Genomic DNA, 19,272 nt, shown 5'->3' with positions numbered 1-19,272 from the left:
ATATATGGTTCTATACAGAGCCTTCGGGAAAATGGCACCAGAAAGGGTTCTTCTACTGTTATGATGTCAAGTTTGTAACAGCAGAACCCTTTTTGGTGCTTGTTCTATAGGGAATCACATACAAAACACATTCTCCATCAATCTGAGGAAACATTTCACCATGCTAAGAACCATTTAAGCATGAAATGGTTCTATAAAGAACTCATTGTTCTAAATAGAACCATATCCTTTACTAAAGAACCATTGAAGAACCAACTTTTTAAGAGTGTACCGTGAAAAACCTGTTTATTTAAGTTACCACAGCCCTCTCGCAACCCTTTCCTTCAGCTATACGACAAAAATATGACAGAATGTTTAGTCTTGTTGTAAAACTGCAGTGTTTCTTTTAACGAGGCTATTATTTTCTGTGAAACTCAGTCTTTACAGAACTGCTAACTTACTGAAATGTGGTCAGGATGAACGCCTGATGGTACACGAGCTAACTGTATCCCTCAGCATCACACGTGTCTACCGTTAACACGACAAACATCCGCTGTTGTGAGGTTTATTCCAACATACAGGCCGTTATCTCTCTTCACCAAGCAGACGTGAACCAGTCCACAGACACGGCGCTCTAATTTCCCGGAGGGAGCAGTGATGGTCACAGAGATCCACCACCCGGCTGGCTAGCCGCTGCCTCAGGCTCTGTGAACTAGGCTAACAGCCTCGGTGAATGTCTTAACTGTAACACGACCATAACAAAAGAATGTATGTAGTTATTTTACTTACTAATTGTTGTGTTTCTGGTGATAAAGGTGGGCTACCCACATAGGAAAAGCATAGATACTGCCGGTAACTACACCGTTGTTACAGCATTTCTTATCCAGGAAGAAGTCTAGCGTTTCGGGTGGAGTTTGACGGACACGCGGATCCTCCAATCAGATTGTGAGATTCCTTCTCTTGTCCAATCACATTTTAGTAGGCGTGTTCCGATGTTATCACTCCTGACGTAACCGGGATTTAGGGTTGGCAAACGTCTTTTTTTATATCGCTATCAGACAAGAGCCGTGCTGTGTACGAGATTACACGTGCGAACGAGAAGTATGAAACGTGTAGTTATTTAATGTGACACTATGAGAAAAGCAGAGGTCAATAATTTGCATATTATCACATGTTATGCATAACGAATGAGTCTGCGTGGTTTTATATTCAACCTTGCATGAAACGAGGCTGTTGGTTGAATTCATTACAGACTCAAGTCTCAAAACAGTGCTTAAAGGGGAACTCCACCGAATTTTACAAAATTACCGCATGATTCAATGGTTGAGATGTAAACATGTAGATGTAAAAAGGTGTAAGAAGCCAGTCAGAGTGGTGTGATGTAAAATGGCTCTGCTGAGAAACCAGCTTGGATTTCTTCACAGTGGTGGTGAAAGGAACCAGGGGTTGCGATGTCTACAACCTTAAAATAGCCAACTTATGTACTATCCAAAATAGTGAACCTACATGTGTCTTCTGAGTTTTTATATGTAACATTGCCAATGATAAAATAGTCAAATCTGAAAAAAAAACATATATTTTCTTTGGGATTATTTGCCTTACAACGCTTTGCATGTACCTGCATGAACGGTTTAAAACAAATACATTTTGAAACAAATAAAAAACTGTCATAAAACATTGTCTCAGGCATCAGGCAGAACATATTTGTAACTATTACATGTTTCTCTACCTTTTAGGGACATTAGAGGGGAACTCCACCGATTTTTCAAAAAATTCTACATCATTAAATGGTCGATGTAAACAAAGTCATTCAGAGTGGTTTGGTGTAAAATGCTCCATTCTAGAGAAACTAGAGTCAGAATTGTTCACCGTGGTGTTGATAGGAACCAGACATCCACCTCTAAAAGGCCCCTCATAGAAAGTTATTACATGAAATTGTTGGATTTATGCTGCCTGATGTCTGACACATTGTTTCCAGTTTTGTGATAAAATTTTGGCTCAATATGCACTTGAGTCAATTTATTTTAACCCATTCATGGTGGAGGGGTCCATGCACTGCAAATAGTCCCCAAAGAAAACTTATTTTTTAAGATTTATGACTATTTTGCCATTATCAACACTGCGTTTAAAAACTCAGTAGACACATGTAGTTTCACTGGTGGTTTTGTATAGTAAATAAAATGGCCCCTGGTTCCTATCACCACCACTGTAACGAAAACAGAGTCAGTCAGTTTCTCTCTAATGAACCATTATATGAACCAAACCACTCTGGTTTACATCTCAAGGACTGCATTATGAAGAAATTTTGAAAACCTGGTGGAATTCCCCTCTGGTTCACCACTGTAAACCACTGTGACCCAGCGTGTTTCTCTAGAATGAAGCATTTTACACTAAACTACTCAATGTTTATATCTTGTCCTTTTAGTATATGCCAAACGTTAAAAAACACTTTAATCCGCTTCCAGTGTTTCACATGAACTTTGAGGATGAATGTGTTTAAGCCTTTGTGTGTGTGTGTGTGTGCTTTTTCTTTCAGAGGGGTTTCTCCTTGGGCCTGGTGCAGGTGCTCTAAGGCTAGCATCCCCCCCTTCCCCCACCACCCCCAAAAAAAGACGGCTATCAGGCGTCATGGGAGTTGGGGCTGCTGACGTAACGGTGACGCAGTCAACTCCAGCCCAGACAAAGTTGCCTCTGTCAGTCCGGGATTCCCTCAGTACAATGGAAAGCCTTCAGGCAGAGGCTCGCTGAGCCTGGGATCGGATTTAAGCGCAGCCTCCGTTTACTGAAACTTTCCCAAAACGTGATGGAAGGCGGCGGAAGCATCGCGTCATTCGGCTGTATTGTGTTTCTGCTATTGGGCTTCACTTCTCTTCTAACTAATGCATGACGGCACGTCCTGACCACGCTTTTGTCACGGCTCCTCCACAGGCTGTAGGTTGATGTGGTGAAGGGAAATCTTTAGAAAAAAGGTCACTTAATTAACGCCAAAAAATTCCGATTTACCAGTATCGTAAACACCAGCGGTTCCTGTTTGTTTTGGCGCGCAGAGTCACGTGTTCACTCAGACAGATTTATTTTTTTGTTTTTTTTTGCTCTTTTGCTGAAGACATATGGAGTGAAACACTACAGCTCTGATAAATAAGCACAGTTTAGTCTAAGCTGTGCTAAATGTCAGCTGTGACCACTCCATTCACCTCACTTTATGTTCAGTGGGATTAAATGGGAGGTGGACAGTAAAAATCCCCAGTGCTGAATTAGCGTTTAGCTCCATGCGCTTGTGTGTGGCTGGGCTGAATGACCGCTGCACGTGTTAAAGCAACGCCACAGGTTTCAGCTCAGTAGACTTTTTTGACATTAATCTAAGTCAGTAGTGAAATATAGCGATGCTACATCAACAAATTAACTCCTTACAGTCTTGATAGAACACCTACGCTCCTAAAAAAGGATAGTTCTTCAAGGGTTCTTTAGTGAAGGGAGTGGTTCTAGCTATTTATAACCATGAGTTCTACGTAGAACCATTTCATTGCAGCTGTCGGAACACAAACTTGTATCTCGTTTTTCAGTTTTTGACATAATTTGATAATGTCTGTTGCTCCTTACATTGTGTGTAAATTTCACAATAAATGGAGCAAATTAAAGGTCTAAATTTACTTGGAAAAAAGTCTGGTTTTATTGACTTACATTAAAAGTAAAGTAGGTTTTTTCCTTCTACTGTAAAGTTAGGATTTTGGAGATACCGGGTTTTGTTCCAACAGCAGCGTCATGCTTAAATGGTTCTTTGCATGGTGAAATGGTTCTTCGGATTGATGGAGAATGTGTTGTATATGGTTCTATATAGCACCAAAAAGGGTTCTGCTGTTGTTACAATGGCAGGCTTGTAACTCTTTTATACAACACATTCTCCATTCGTCTGACAAAGCATTTCACCATGCAAAGAACCATTTAAGCATAAAATGGTTCTATATAGAATTCATGTTATAAATAGAATTTTGTGAGTTCAGACCGTGCCTTCAACATGGTGGTGGTAGTATTAGGGAGGAGAAGAACTCAGAGAACTTGGGCTGGAGTTCTGGGCAGCTTCTGCCTGCTGCTAGAAGGCCAGACCCCCCTCATAGCTGTAGTAGGACTGATGCAGGACTGAGGACCAGGGAGGAGATGGGGTGGCAGTGGGAATTGCGAACTCTTTGTCACGGGAACGGAAGGTGAGGATGTGAATTTATAGGGCATTAGATTGGAAGAAGGAGGGGTTTCAGGCATGTTCCTCCCCCCAAACTTCAGTTATAACATAACTACATGTTGTGTAAGCCTAACAACACAAAGCACTAATGTCCTATACTGTATTTTTCCCTCTTGAGATCCATTTTTGGCATTTGTGTGTTTTTATGTACCAAAAAAGTCATAATTCATGTTTGAATTCATTTTCCAACCTCACTTTATAACTAACACTCTCTTAATTTAGAATTAAACAGTGTGTTTTTCTTACTCTAATTTTCCAAACAATGTACAGTACTGAGCAACAGTCAGAGACCACACCCTTCATTTATTTAATTTCCAGTCAAAATGGCTATTAAGTACATATTGTTCATTCTTATGTGTTATGGGAAAAAAGCTCAGATAATATCAAATTATAATAGTGCTGAGTTGTCTTCTCACAGTGGAAGGATGGACAGAAACTGATTTTTTCAGATCTGAAGCAAAAGTTGAGCTGTATTTCCTCATCTCTCTCAGAGATGTAAGCTTTAAGTACAGTTTACGAGTTTGGACTGCGGCTGCAACATGGTGATGGTAGTATGAGGGAGGATTGATTGAGGGAGGGGGGAGAACTCTGAGAACTTTGGCTGGAGTTCTGTGCGGCTTCTACCTGTCACTAGAATGCCGGACCCCTCTTTGTAAGTAAGGAAGAACTGGGAATTGTAAGAACTTTGGAACTGGAAATTGAATACATTTATGATGTTTCCATAGTACTCTATGTAATTTACCTGTGTTCTGTGTTCTGTGATTGTGTGAATGTACAGGGCTGAAGGTCTGTAAACTCAATAGGCAGATACATACAAATAAGTTTTTCCTGACATCACAAACACTCTGGCTCAAAATGGTAACTTTACAGGAGAAGGAAAAAAACCTACATTACTTTTAATGTAAGTCAATGGAACCAGACTTTTTTCCAAGTCATTTTGGGTCATTTCTTTTGGCTCATTCTTCATGAAATTTACACACAATGTAAAGGACAACAGCCTTTTTTAAAATAATGTCAAAAACTGAAAAACGACAAAAATGGAGATACAAAGTTTTCTTCTGACAGCAGCGATATCATTTCTAATGCCATCACTAAAGCTCAGAGCATCTTACTATACCTGCTATCAGGTTACTTACCATAACATCTTGGTTCCAAGTAGTAAAATTGTGATGGTTTTCTACTTTTCTGCTTTTCACATGCTAAAACTTTCACTACTGCTCAAGTGTATTTGCGAACAAAGGAATCTATTTTTTCCTCACTTCCATTTCAGCCATTTTTTGGGTTTAATTTCATTCTGTTCTGTTGAATTAGCTCAACTTTAGAGCTCTAGTATTTTATTATAGACCAAAATGATCCCAAAAACAGAAGTATAACAAGCTTCATGCTGATTAATGCTAGATGTGGTAAGAAGTTCCACTGTAGTTCTACAGAGGCGTCAGGATTCAAGGAGTTTTTTGACCTAATACTTTTTCACCCCTACTCGAGTTGGTTTGTGTTTACTTCTGCTTTTGTTTTACTTCTACTTCTGGACTGTTTCATATCAGTGACCTCTATGTTACACTGCTCAGCTCTGGTTGTAGTGAATAGTGATGTAGGCCCAAACCTTGTTATGTTTTGCTTACCAGTGCTTTACATCTTGAGGGCAAGCTATTGTATTCGTCTATTTATAGTAGTCGTCGGCACACCTTGGCCTGTGCTGGAGGGTTTTGTTGTTCAGTTTAACAGCTGCAAAGGGGTTTTCCCTCATGATCGAATGTGGCACTCACCACTGTGTTCTTGTGAGATCTATTTTTCCTACTGCTAAGCTCAGCAATGCAGTCTTTGACACATCTAATGTGTCTCTGATTGAGTTATTATGATATTTCAGTCTGCTTTATAGGCCCTCTTGTTGAGTGCCACTTCTAGAATATATATCTAGAATATATATATATTATTATATATGTGTGTGTGTGTGTGTATATATATATATATATATATATATATATATATATATATATATATATATATATGCTTTTTAGGTTAAATGCATATAAATAAATCTTACATACACTGTATTTTAACATTGCTGAGAATGTAAATTCACAAAGACAAATGATCACCAATATTCACATTTATTTTAATGGTTGTTACAGTTATTATTATGGTAAAATACTGTTTGTCAGAAAAAAAAACTAGTTGAACTATTAAAACTGTTGAATTACAGTAGAAGCAGTGAGAAATTAAATTAAGAAAACCCTGACTTTTACCATTTATTATTGTTTTTTTCTGACACTTCAGCTGCCAGATTTTTTTTTTTAACTGTGTGGAACTTTTCGTTACTTCTCTAATGATGTAACAACACACAGCTGGTCAAGTATTAACTTAGCAATCCACTGTCCACTTACTTATGGGCCCGTAAAATGTATAAAAAGGACAGTATTGCTGACACTGTTCACTCAGTACAGATGGATACCTTTGCATTAAAGCTGTTGCACTGTAACTCAGAGGGGAACACTTAGGGCATTCTGGCCCTTCAAAAAATGTTGTTTAGTTGTTTCTTAAAACTAATAAATGCATGTTTGTAATTTTTTTGGTTTTTATTTAATAGAATGATGCTTGCATTCTGACTCTGCAAGTATTACAGTGCTACTCTTGTTTCAGAAGCTGTTTTTCTCTGTGGTATCTAGTTAGATGTAGCTAAGCGAGCTCTCCTATTGGGTAGGATTCCTAGAGCTGAAGAGAAGTCCTAATGCGTCAGATTAACCATCACCGAAATTATGACATGACAGAGGAATCAACCAATCACTTTTTACGTCCGATAGGCCGGGACCAATTCTGTGAGAAATTGACATCACTGAGAAACGTTACTGACTGTGAATATGAGTGGCTGCCTAATCAGGTTTGTTTTTCCTACTGAAACAGGTCTCTCTAATGAAAGAGTCGCTGTGAAACTGCTACAAGGTGAACTATATGCTATACTTCAAGTAAAACAAATAAAAGCCTCAAATGTCTGTGTTTAACCTAAAACTGCCAAAAAAAAAAAAATGTTCATGTGAATCACTGATAGCTTAGTGCAAACTGCTTGAATCTCATAGAAACGGGGTTTTACTCACATTTTGACTGAATTTTAACATGTATAGCAGGGGTGCACAACTCTCCAGGACTGGAGTTGTGCACCCCTGATGTATAGCCTGAATTGAAAGCCTAGCTGTAATAGTCATGGTTCACCACTGCTATGACTTCAGTTACACAAACACCAATAAGTTGTCCAATTGTGTATTTTCAGTCATATTTAAATTTTATTTTATGTGTGTATGTGGGTTCTCACCCCTTAACACTGAACCTCGTCCACCATAACTAGGTGTAACCAGGAATGTATGAGTCCCTTCATATGAAGATTACTTTCAATTAATTCAAAATTACAATGTAATTTGCTTGTTTACTTGTTATGTCAGCAAGTGGCCAGGTATACCACACCGCCCACTCGCATCTAATGTTCACCTATATGTTTATGTGTTTGGATCACAGTAATTGTACATCATAGCTGTCTGATGCCCCACTGGACAAATTTCCGAGAAGTTCCGAGAAATTCCCGAGAAGTCTTACTGTTCGATATACATATTGAAATAAAATGGTATTTTATGAATGTTGCATGTTGTGAAGAATCTGTTTGAAAGTGGAGGCCATGGCTGAGATGCATTATGAATAAGAGGGAAGTAAATAGAGTTCAGTAGGCCTGTTCTCTTTAATTTCGCAACGAAAATGTAATTAATCTAATAAGAAAAATTAAAATTAGAAAGCCACACAAATTTTACTGTTTAAGAGTTTGCAGTAGCTTAGCTTAGCTCTTTTCCTAAAGGTATCTCGCCTGAGACCATTTGAAACAACTTGTTTCACCTGACGTATGAAAGCTAAGATGCATTTTTACTCAAGTATTTCCCGAGATTGAAGCCTGACTCTAAGGCATTAGAATGTGCTAAAATGGACACCGTACAACAGAAGTGGGATTTTTTCCAATTTTCTCCCCAATTTCATTGTATTCAATTCCACCCACTATAGTTAGGACTCCAATCACATGACACCACCTGTGCTAGGAGGACGAAGGCAAACAAAAGCTTCCTCCGAGTCATGTCAAACCAGCCATCACATCTTTTCAAACTGCCGCTAACGTGATGTCACTGGACAGCTGAACACGCTTGAAGGAGAGCGCTAACCACCAGTTCTGTTATGTCAGCTAACAGACACCTGCACTGGCTAGCACTGCGCTGAGTGATGGAGGGAAGAGGGAAGGCCATCCCACCATCCTACCTACCCAGAGAGAGCGAGGCCAATTGTGCTCTCTTGGACTCCTGGCCACGGATGGCTGTAGCACCACTGGGGTGATGCTAGGTGATCTCCTGATGGAGGGCCAATGCTAAGACGGTTGCCCACTCAGGAGGGCAGAAGCAGCTTTTTGTACAGGCACGATATCACCCAATGTTTAAGAGCTCAGTTATGTTCATGCCTCTGGGGGCTGTCACCACGATGAGCTAAACCGTCACCAGGCACAGGCCTAGATATTTACTCTGTCTATACTTGGGTTCAGATCACCGAAGCCTTTCAGAAGTTATTTAAGAAGAATGAGAATCAGGATAAATTCCGTGATTTCCATGAGGGCGTTAGTATGAACAGGTAAAGATCTCTATAGTGTGAGACAGGTGTAAAATGTATGAGTGGTTTATATTGTTGATGGAAGTGTGCTGTGAAGAAATGACAGCTTGCTGTGAGTCATGGGAGTGCAGCTGTGTCAGTATCTAAATGAAGGGCCCTGTATAGACTGGTCAGATGTGGGCCCCCAGTGCTATAGACCCCGGTGCAACTGGCCCCTACGCTCCCCCATTAATAGCCCCACTTACTTTTACCATTCTGAATAAATGGAGATAAATAGATGTCAGAGCTATGTGTGTAGTGCTGGGGTGAGTTCAAGGATGGTCAGAGGGGCCAGTGCCCAGGGGCCTCAGACTGCCAGGGCCCTCAGACCACAAGGCTTGAATAAGCCTAATGACAGATGGGGACAGTCTCTTGCAGGTGCAAAAATTAGATGAATGAATAGCCCTTGAGTATGTAACGAATACATAAATGAAAAAAGCCCCTCAGTTCACCACATTAAAAAAAGAAAAGCCCCCCAACACCAAAAATGTGCAGAGATTAAAAAATGGGCCGGAAATAATGTGGGTTAGCCTGGGTTGGATATTGCACATTTTCTGAGAATTAATAATTTTGTTTATGGTACATTTCAACCCTGTTAAACGCCCCTCAACTCAACGGTCACTCCACTGGCCCTCACTAACGCAACAAACAAGGATGTAAATTCACAACCACACGCAGTTGCAATAGCAGAGGGACGCGCGTGCGGGGCTCGATTCCTTTCCACTCTGCGCGGAAGCCCCCGCGTGCATGCGAAAGCGGCGACCACACGCACACACATACACATACACATACACACACATACCGGAGCCTGTTGTCCCCGCGCGCGCGCTCGCCCCCAACGCGTCAAAGCCTGACGCCGATGACGTGTGGGCGCGCTGGCACGTGGGTCGCAGCGCTCCGAGCCCATAAACAAAGGCACGTTGCGCTCGAGCGCCAGTGAGCAGCAGAGCGCTGGAGTCGCGAGGAGCGCAAGTGGAGTCGAGACGCGGGAACTGACAGAGCGCGAGCTCCGCGGATGAGACCCTAACGGTTTAAAAACTGAGGTAAAGTGGAGGAAAATCGTCTTTTTGTTTTCGTTTTTTGTTTTTGAGGCGAATTTTTATGCACATTACTTCATCTAACCCCCTTTTTTAGTCAGAGTCTATCCTTACAAACTAAGTTTGTGCTATTTTTCGATGTTTTGTGAAGACGGCTGACTGAAAAGACAAGCTGTCATTTTGTCATTAGCTGAAAATGTCGCCGGTGAAAAGTTTGTTTGTGTTTACGAGGCTGAAGTTGGCTTCCTATTCGCCAGCTTCTCGTTCGTATTTTCCCGTTCCACCTTAAACGGTGCAGCAGTTACATTCAGACCCTTCTTGCCTCGGCCGCCAGAATGTAACTGCTGCACCATTTAAGGTGGAACGGCAAATTCGAACAATAAGCTGTCGAAAAGGCTAAGAACTTCAGCTTCGTATCAGTGAATAAAAATCATTCTGGCGCCTCTTGTTCAAATTTCCCTGTTCCACCTTAAATGGTGCAGCAGTTACATTCTGGCAAAGGGGAAAATTCGAACAAGAGGCTAGCAGATAGAATAAAAAGCTGACAGCTTTGTGTGTTTTCGCCGTTTTTCGTCCACAGGAGCTCGGCGGAAAGTCACCGAGTCACGGCGCTTCTTACCGGCCGAACGCGAACTGCAGCGATTCCCCGAGAACCGAAGAAGCAGGTGTTCGGAGGTAAAGAGTGAACTGAGAAAGTGCTCTAACTTCCCTGATTCAGCACTGTTTTTTTAACGTTTTAAAGAGTTTAAAGGCGTCTACAGAATCATGCCTTCTACAGCAACACCCCCATCTCTCACAGGCGAGCCTTGAATTTACACCTGCTGTGTGAAACTCGCTCTATCACTGTGTGTTTGTGTCCAAATGGGTTTCAGTTTACACCGTAGGTGTTAGCATTGCAACTCAACTCAGGCGGCCAGTCAGTACTGTAGCTAAAATTCAGCACTGTACATACTTTCTTTCAGCACTGTGTTAAATCAGCACTGCAGATATTAAAGTAACGGTTCACCAAAAAATCAAATTTGAACAATATTCTTTATACATCCCCCGCTGACAAAAACATAGAAAAGTGTTTCTGTTGGTTCTGTAATGTTTTTTTTTTTTGGCTTTTTTAAATGGTTGATATTACAGTGTAAATGATCCTAATGGTTTAACAGGTGACCAGTGGCTGATTCTAAATGCGTTTGATGGTCTACTAATGGGATCTGAAAGTATTCTACAGGCAGCTAGTGGTCTCTATTGGAAACTGTTGAGCCAATTCCCATTAGAAAGCACAGTTTTTAATGGTCCTTTTTCAGCAGGGTTAAACTTAGTTGATCAGTCAAGACAGATTTGGTGTCTGAGGCTAATCTAGCTAAGAAGATGGCTAGTGGAAATCTAAAAACTTGGGTGACATACACTTCAGTTATATATGAGCCACGCAGCTCCAGTGCAAAATTAAAGAAGCGAACTTCAAACACCAAACACGTCTTTTGCCAGTCGACTGCGTTTGGGGGATTTTTTTGGTGAACCATCCCTTCATCATGAAGTGTAGATGCGCATTCTTGAAATCTGAAGGATAAATCTAAGTCTACACTGGTTGTTCTGTTCCTGTGCATCATAATGAATCATCTCCGATCCTCCCCTCCTCAGCCATGCCCTGTGTCCAGGCTCAGTACGGAAGCTCTCCGCCGGGCGCCAGTCCCGCGTGCCAGACCTACACGTACAGCGCGGCGGCGGGAGACTACAGCTGCGACCTGCTCACCCCGGAGTTCGTCAAGTTCAGCATGGACCTGACCAACGCCGAGATCGCCTCTGCGCTGCCCAGCTTCAGCACGTTCGCGGAGGGCACCGGCGGCACGAGCTACGACTCGAAGGCGCCCTGCCTCTACCAGGCGGCCCACTCCGGAGAGCACCTGTGCATCAAAGCCGAGGACATGCACGCGCACGGCTACCCGCCCCAAGCCGAAGACGGGACGTCGTCCCACGGCGGATACTACAAACCGGCTGCTCCGGGCTTCTCCGCGCATCCGCCACCTCCTCCACCTCCGCCGCCGCCGTCGCACCACGTGTGGGAAGACGCAGGCTCGCTGCACGCCTTCTCCCACGGCTACCTGGCCGCGTCTCACGTGATGGAGCAGCAGCGGAAGGACGCCGTGTCCCGGCTGTTCTCCTTCAAGCAGAGTCCCGCCGGTGCGCCGCCGCCCATCAGCGCCTGCCACGTGCGCTTCGACGGCGCTCCGGCTGCGCACCGGCCTCTGGAGAGCGCGGGCTTCAGCGTGCCGGCGGCGCTCAGGAAGCAGCACGGCGTGGGCTTCCCACACCCGCTCCACGTCGGGCACGCGCACGCGCTCACCGAGAGCCCGGTGAGCTCGCCGCCGTGCCGGGGATCCCCGTCCAGCGAGGGCTTGTGCGCCGTGTGCGGAGACAACGCCGCCTGCCAGCACTACGGAGTGCGCACGTGCGAGGGCTGCAAGGGCTTTTTCAAGGTAAGTTAAAATGTATTTACTTTCATTGCCACCCCCCCAAACCCCAAATCTCACGCAAATTCTGTATCTCACTGAACAATTGCTGCTGTTATAACTGCACTCTCAGAAATAAAGGTAGTAAACTGTCACTAGGGTGGTTCCCCTCTGGCCACTGGGGTGGTTCCCTTAAGGGTACATCTCAGTACCTTTAGTCAAGGAACATAACTGTACCATAATCCGCTGAAATGATATGTTCTAAGTTGTACTGACTCCACACACCCCGTCTCGTCTCCAGGCTTATTATTTTATTGTTCTGTTTTAAAACATTCGGATATGAAAAGCTACAAATATGTACTTTTTCACCTGGAAAAACGTATTTAAGCTTCACAATTGGACCTTAAAACCACAGTTGTACCTTTGAGGGCACATTCACACTGTTCGTACCTTGATGAACGAAAGATGTATCCACACAGAACCTTTATTTCTAACAGTGTATGATTCCATATCAGATTCCATATTAATTCTGTAGTTCTATTGTACAATTGCTGCCCTCTGTTTCACTGAACAATTTACCGTTATTATTACTGTTGTTTCATGTCCGGGCATGTCTGTAACTTGGGCCCACTTGGCCACCTTGTTTACCTTTTAGATTTTTCGTGGTCTTATTTCTATCCTCTCACTCTGCCCACTTTACACTTATATAAATTTATTTACTTGTTTTATTTTTAATGGTGTTTTATTGTGTACTTTACTCTTCATTTTATTATTGTCGTAACCCAAACCGAGTACCTCATTTCGTTCCCTTACATGTCCACTTGTTCTGGAATGACAATAAAATGAATAAATTAAATGAAATAAATATAATTTAGCCTAGTTCTTAAAAGTTCTTGCCTAATTTAAAAGGAGAAAAAAAAACAACAACACAGTACGTTTAAAAGTATTTTCCACTCTAAGACAGAAAGGGGGAAATAAAGTAGATTAATATTAGTCTACAGTATCCTCAATTAGTTTATTTTCATTCATTTGAGCCAATATGCACCTGGGGAATCAGCAACGCTCGTCTCTCACCAATAGGAATTTGGCGTCAAATGAAATTGGATTGGACCACAAGTAGACCCCTGCGGAACTCCCAACGGTGAAATTAAGCCGGCTCTTTATTTCGGCATGGTGATGGGATCATCGCACTAATCCGACAAGAGAGGTCGGGGGAGTCAGTGCCAGGGGACCCCAAATTATGACAGCCCACGGCTCTGTGTTTACTGAATGTCTGCCCTGTCCTGCCCTTGAATGTATTACACAGCTTTGCTTTGGAGAGCCCAGGCTTGAGAGCAGGCGCCCCTTTTTCTCTTCTTCAATTATGAAACTGCACTGTAATTTAAGTGTTTAGATTCCTTGTTTGATGGTACACTCCTGTTGAAATGATTACTGCATTGTCTGTCTGTAGCGCACGGTGCAGAAAAACGCCAAATATGTTTGCCTGGCCAACAAAAACTGCCCCGTTGATAAAAGGCGGAGGAACAGATGCCAGTACTGCCGATTTCAGAAGTGTCTGGTGGTGGGGATGGTGAAAGAAGGTACGACTACGTTTGAACAGCATTGCACTCATTTGAAATTACAACATACCTACACATCACCGTTCCTGATGAAATAAATGCAATGAGAAATTGTCTGGATTTGTAAAGGGGTTGGTGTGTATTTTCCAGTTGTACGAACAGACAGTCTAAAAGGTCGAAGGGGTCGGCTCCCGTCCAAACCCAAGAGTCCACAGGACGTCCCGAGCTCCTTGTCGCCTGCCAGTCTCCTGAGTGCCCTGGTAAGGGCCCACATGGACTCCAACCCCTCCATAGGCCGCCTGGATTACTCTAAAGTGAGTGGCGAGCTTCACTGCATCCCTGTTGTGATAATGAAATATATATGTTAGAGGAAAGGGTCCACCAGAAATAGCTGCACATTAACATCATTCTAATTGTTAGCAACATTAACATGTTTGACCAATTAATAATTGACAAGCATTCTTCAAGCTAGAAATGGAAAAGTAAATGTGTTTTAACAATGTTTGGTTAAAACAAGGTACTACTTAATGTAGGCTTAGTTAACTGACCGCTACATTTTTTGCCCCAACACCTCAGTTTCAGGTAAGCCCCGACTACCACAGTGCTGCAGATGAAAGCCTCCACGTCCAGCAGTTTTATGATCTCCTAACGGGGTCCATGAGCATCATCCGTGGATGGGCAGAGAAGATGCCAGGCTTTACTGATCTCCCCAAATGCGACCAGGAGCTGCTCTTCGAGTCAGCCTTCCTGGAACTTTTTGTTCTGCGGTTGGCATACAGGTACACACCATATTTCCTTCTGCTCCTGTTCTTAAAATATAATTGAGCATCTTTCTGACATTGAAAAAAACATTTGCCAATCAGCATGTTAAGCTCAGACTAATCCTGATCTAAATGTTGCCTATTCTCATTTTCAGATCGAACATAGCAGAAGATAAGCTCATTTTTTGCAACGGCGTGGTCTTGCATAAGCTGCAGTGCGTGCGAGCCTTCGGAGAGTGGATCGACTCCATTGTGGAATTCTCCGCCAACCTTCAGAGCATGAACATGGACGTTTCTTCCTTCTCCTGCATGGCTGCCCTTACAATGCTAACAGGTCAGACAGACAGTTTTTCAGAGCAATTCTATAGAAAAACACTTTTACCACTTTACATATTTACATTTATATTTACATACATATTTACATACATTTATAGAAACATACACTTTTCATGATGGTTATTAATTAAATGTCATTAAAAAGCACTAACAATAAATAAAAAGGGCAACAGTGACCTGTTGCTTTCCAAATAGTGAGGTCACATTCATCTATACTGTTGAATCTCAGATCTTGCTGGTAACTTATCTTACTTTATCTTCTCCCTCACTCAGCATTATACCTGGCTCACTCAGATATTTATATTCAGCAGATTTTTATGCTAACGTGTCACAAATGCTTATTAATGATTTTAAGGTGTTTATGACCTAATTAACATCCATAAATAAACTACTTTGAAACCACTCATAAACCTTTACTATATAGTCTTTTTGTTAAGTGTACGGAGCCTTTTAATAGATAAAGAACCACTTCTGTAAATGAGAATGCAAGCATGATGAACCTTTTTAAGTTTTGAAGGTTCTATCCTCCATGTATCAAACACAAGGCAAACACAATCCCACCCGGCCCGCAAAAGTATTTTAATTTTCTATTAATATTGGCCCGTTTCACAATGCGCTGCACTACAGTCCCCAGCATGCACTGCAACGCAATGCGCTCCGACTCTCCTACCCCAACGGCAGTCTATGGGACAGCAGTTAGACCTCGATTCTACACAGTTCCACACCAGTCACATCACCAAAATGCATGTCAGCTGCAGTTCAACCAACATAAACACTTAATATTCGCTTAACAGCTCAGAAATTGAGCCAAAGTCTTAATGAACTTGCAGTAAAGAAAGGATGCCAGGTGTTTAAAAGACTGAGCACCTGGGGACATTTAAATTTTGAATATTTCAAGTATTCATGTAATATTTCAGGGTCTATTACAAGTGTCTGTATTTTCCTGCTGAGGTTTTTGTGTATTTTGAAAAAACAATGGCCACATTAATTAAAATTTTTTTTTCCTCTGTCCCACTGATTTGATGAATTTTTTTAATATGGCCCCTTTAGTGGTTGAGTCTGACACCCCTGTTCTATACCAATTAAACAGAATCATACGTCCATACCAAGATTCATCAACCTTTTTTTTTTACTGTATTCTACTTTGCCTTCCACAGAGAGGCACGGCCTTAAAGAGCCCAAGAAGATGGAGGAGCTTCAAAGCAAGATTTTAAGCTGCTTGAAGGAACACGTGTCCTGTAACGGCGGTGCCCTGAACTGCCAAAGTCATTTGTCGAAACTGCTGAGCAAGTTGCCGGAGCTGCGCACCCTGTGCACGCAGGGACTGCAGCGCATCTTTTACCTGAAGCTCGAAGATTTGGTTCCCACGCCTGCCACCATCGACAAACTCTTTCACGACACGTTACCGTTCTGAACGTGGGCCTGCTTCCGGACTGTGACCTTCCACTGGACTTTTCTGAGGCCACCACGCCGCAGCCTCGGATACACCAACACACAAAGGAGGTTTTCTCACACTCTTGTTCAAGTGCTTGGAGATGGGCGCCCTGTTTTTTCCCCCATCTGTACTTGACAAACCCTGTCTCCTACCAGTATTGGCTAGTAGAAGGGTCCGGGACCACATCCCAGCACAGTTTAGCCCTCACCTGATTGAACACATGTTCAATGATATGCACTGGGTGGGTTAGAGAAGCATCTACAACAAACTACTGACAATAAGCAGTGAACTACTAGCCAATCCTAGTTTAGGAGGGTTTGTGAATATGTACCACGACACAGCCTGAGCACTGGAAGCTTTGCAAGCATCAACTACTCCAGTTATTGCGAATATGAACTATTCTCAGTGCAGGAGGCAGGAATGGTTTGCCGGAATATGGGTGGGAAAAAAATAGAGGCGCACTGAAGACGAGCCAGGAATAAAGTAAAGACATAAAACACGACAAGATGGACAGTTTTTGTGGGAAAGGGACAAATGTCGTGCTTGTTAATAGTTTATCCATCGAAATAACTCTAACACGTTGATTTGAAGCGCGGTTTAAATGTGTTTGTATTGTTATGCGTCACATATTCATATGAAACTTGTCTACTAGCAAAGAAAAAAGGCAACTGGACCTTTAAAGGGAACTTGCATCCCAACATTAATTATTCTGGATTTGATCTCGTTCAGAGAGGGTCAGGAACGTGAGGAGACCTGTGTTTCTCATTTAAAAGTGTCAAACCCTGCTGTCTTTATTTTTCTCCAACCATATTTGTTATTTTTTTTACAGATCTCGAAATATGCATGGAGTTTATGAGCTAACCTTCTCCAGCACTTTGTAATTTCATATTGAAATAACGTTTCTTCTGTGCGTATTGTTTCAGTTTCCTAACACGTTTCTCTCCATGGTTTTTATTCACTGACGAACTGATACGAAGCTCAAGTTTTTAGCCTTTGCGCCTGCTTCTTACTCGAATTTCGCCGTTCCACCTTAAATGGTGCAGCAGTTGCATTGTGTGCACCATTTAAGGTGGAACGGCGAAATTCGAATAAGAAGCTGGCGAAAAGGAAGCCAACTTCAGCCTCGTTTACCTGATGTGGTTTTGCAGCGCAGTCTGTGTGTATCATAAAGGTACCCGGTATGAATCGTGCTTTGCAAAAATAAACCCGTGAAGTCAAACAGTCGCTTTTTGACGCTGTTTAAATCATTTCTTCGCTTTTATTTTCTAAAGGGGGGCTTGTGGGACGAATGAACGCATGTATCTGACGTCAGTCGCGTCTTTTCGTTAATTCTGTAATTCATTTTTATTTGTGTTTCGTTCAAAGTAGAATCTACGACTTGAATGACATTTTTTCAGCGGCTAATTTAATTATGGGGGCATAAAAATGATCCGGAATAAAAACCAACGCGACTTCTTTAAAAAAGAAAAACACTAAAACAAATGAGAGGAGCGTAAAAATTTGCCCCTGTAATATGTAAATTGGGCTCTGTTGGGCATTGAATCTCCTTTCATATTTATATATATATATTTTTTGTTTTGGAAAAAAAGGAAAAGAAGGGGAGAGAGAGAAAGGAAGAGATAGAGGGAGAAAGAGAGGCTCAACCTCAGAATTGCAGAGTAGAGACTTTTATTTTTCTTCATTTTATTCTGCAACGCAACTGCCTACAGACCACTAATAGCACATGTAAGATTTGTTGCTGTTTTTTTTTTTAGTTTTTTTTATAAGTACAATAAAATAATATTGATTACAGTGCAGAACGCAGGAGAGCCAACTCTCGCCAAAGCCTGGAAGCGGCTCTCAAAGAGCAGTGTGCACTTTTAAAAAGGTCACGGCGTGTTTCAGGCCTGTTACTGAACAGCTGAAGTAAGAAAACACAGGCAGGATCTGCGGAACAGATCAAATGAGGTGGGCGCCCTTATCCAATGATCAGTGGGGGGAGTCAGGCCGCCCTGCCCTGTACTGACTCATTTCGACGCAGATTTGTGAGCCCTGCAGTGAAAACACTGATCTGATTCAAACGCTCAGCGCTTCCACATGAGTGAAATGTACCACTTGGACACAGTTGCTGTCCTTTTACTTCCTTTTGGCAATAACTAGCCTGTCTGAGCTCCGCCCGCAAACAAAAACCCAGTTCAACCCACCAGCAATACCAGTCAGAGCCGCAGAACCAGTTACATGCCAGCGGTTTTCACTCCAGCAGGTTCAAGCCGATGGCATTCCGCGCATGCGCAGACACTTGTTTTGGTTTTTCTTAGCGACTTTTAGGCTAATCAATATTTCAGTCGTTTTATGTGGGTTTCCAATAAATTTGTGATACATTTGCGTTGGGCTAGCTTTATATTTTAAGCTTTAGGCTAAAAGAAACTTTGGTTTGAACGCATATAGAGATTCACAGGGTAAATATTACACGAACTATAGCTTATGTGGCCTGGGTGAACTAATGGGTTATGTAGACATTTAGCTCAGTGAACTTAGCATTAATACAGGGGCTTAATGTGTAAACTTACATGTGCAGGAATAACTTAACCTTAAGCAGGTTTAAACTGAGCATAATATTAAGCTTTAGGGAAAACAAACTTTAATTTTTTTTGGAAAACAACATAGAAAGTATTGCTTTTGGTTTCGGGTGGTTTTGTTATGTGTTTAACCGGTTAGCAGTGGCTGGTATTCGTATACTGGTAATGGAATCCCTTCCTGAATGGTAATATGCTGGTAATAACCAGCACAAACAGTCGCTGTTTACATCAGAGACGTTATAAATGAGGAGACCAGTCGCTGAT

General features: G+C 42.2%; 2 protein-coding genes across 4 annotated transcripts in view; one reads left to right on the top strand and one right to left on the bottom strand.

The window, feature by feature from the left end:
- Positions 1-901, bottom strand: part of gpd2 (glycerol-3-phosphate dehydrogenase 2 (mitochondrial)) — a 58,177-nt gene extending 57,276 nt beyond the window's left edge. For 2 of the 3 annotated variants that reach the window (XM_036569886.1, XM_036569888.1), the window contains exon 1: positions 769-901. The gene's annotated coding sequence lies outside the window, so the exon portion shown is untranslated. Of the gene's footprint in view, positions 1-440; positions 558-768 lie in introns of those variants that run through there. The other variant, XM_036569887.1, reaches the window with a different exon arrangement.
- Positions 902-9,827: 8,926 nt separating this feature from the next.
- Positions 9,828-17,669, top strand: nr4a2b (nuclear receptor subfamily 4, group A, member 2b). The gene is made up of 8 exons (XM_036569885.1): positions 9,828-9,927; positions 10,502-10,596; positions 11,551-12,386; positions 13,810-13,939; positions 14,069-14,232; positions 14,495-14,697; positions 14,835-15,013; positions 16,173-17,669. The coding sequence occupies exons 3-8, from the start codon at positions 11,553-11,555 to the stop codon at positions 16,427-16,429; spliced, it is 1,767 nt and encodes a 588-aa protein (XP_036425778.1). The 5' UTR covers positions 9,828-9,927; positions 10,502-10,596; positions 11,551-11,552; the 3' UTR covers positions 16,430-17,669.
- Positions 17,670-19,272: the final 1,603 nt, after the last annotated feature.

The sequence above is a fragment of the Colossoma macropomum genome, unplaced genomic scaffold (assembly GCF_904425465.1).
Source record: "Colossoma macropomum unplaced genomic scaffold, Colossoma_macropomum, whole genome shotgun sequence".
NCBI lineage: Eukaryota > Metazoa > Chordata > Actinopteri > Characiformes > Serrasalmidae > Colossoma > Colossoma macropomum.
Note: the sequence above shows the minus strand (reverse complement) of the source record. Positions and strands in the feature narration are given on the sequence as shown.

Excerpts from the sequence above, each read along its gene's own strand:
- nr4a2b (XM_036569885.1), top strand. The coding sequence starts at position 11,553 with ATGCCCTGTGTCCAGGCTCAGTACGGAAGCTCTCCGCCGGGCGCCAGT. Across the intron at positions 13,940-14,068 it reads GGTGGGGATGGTGAAAGAAG|TTGTACGAACAGACAGTCTA; the intron begins GTACGACTACGT and ends TGTATTTTCCAG. Across the intron at positions 15,014-16,172 it reads TGCCCTTACAATGCTAACAG|AGAGGCACGGCCTTAAAGAG; the intron begins GTCAGACAGACA and ends TGCCTTCCACAG.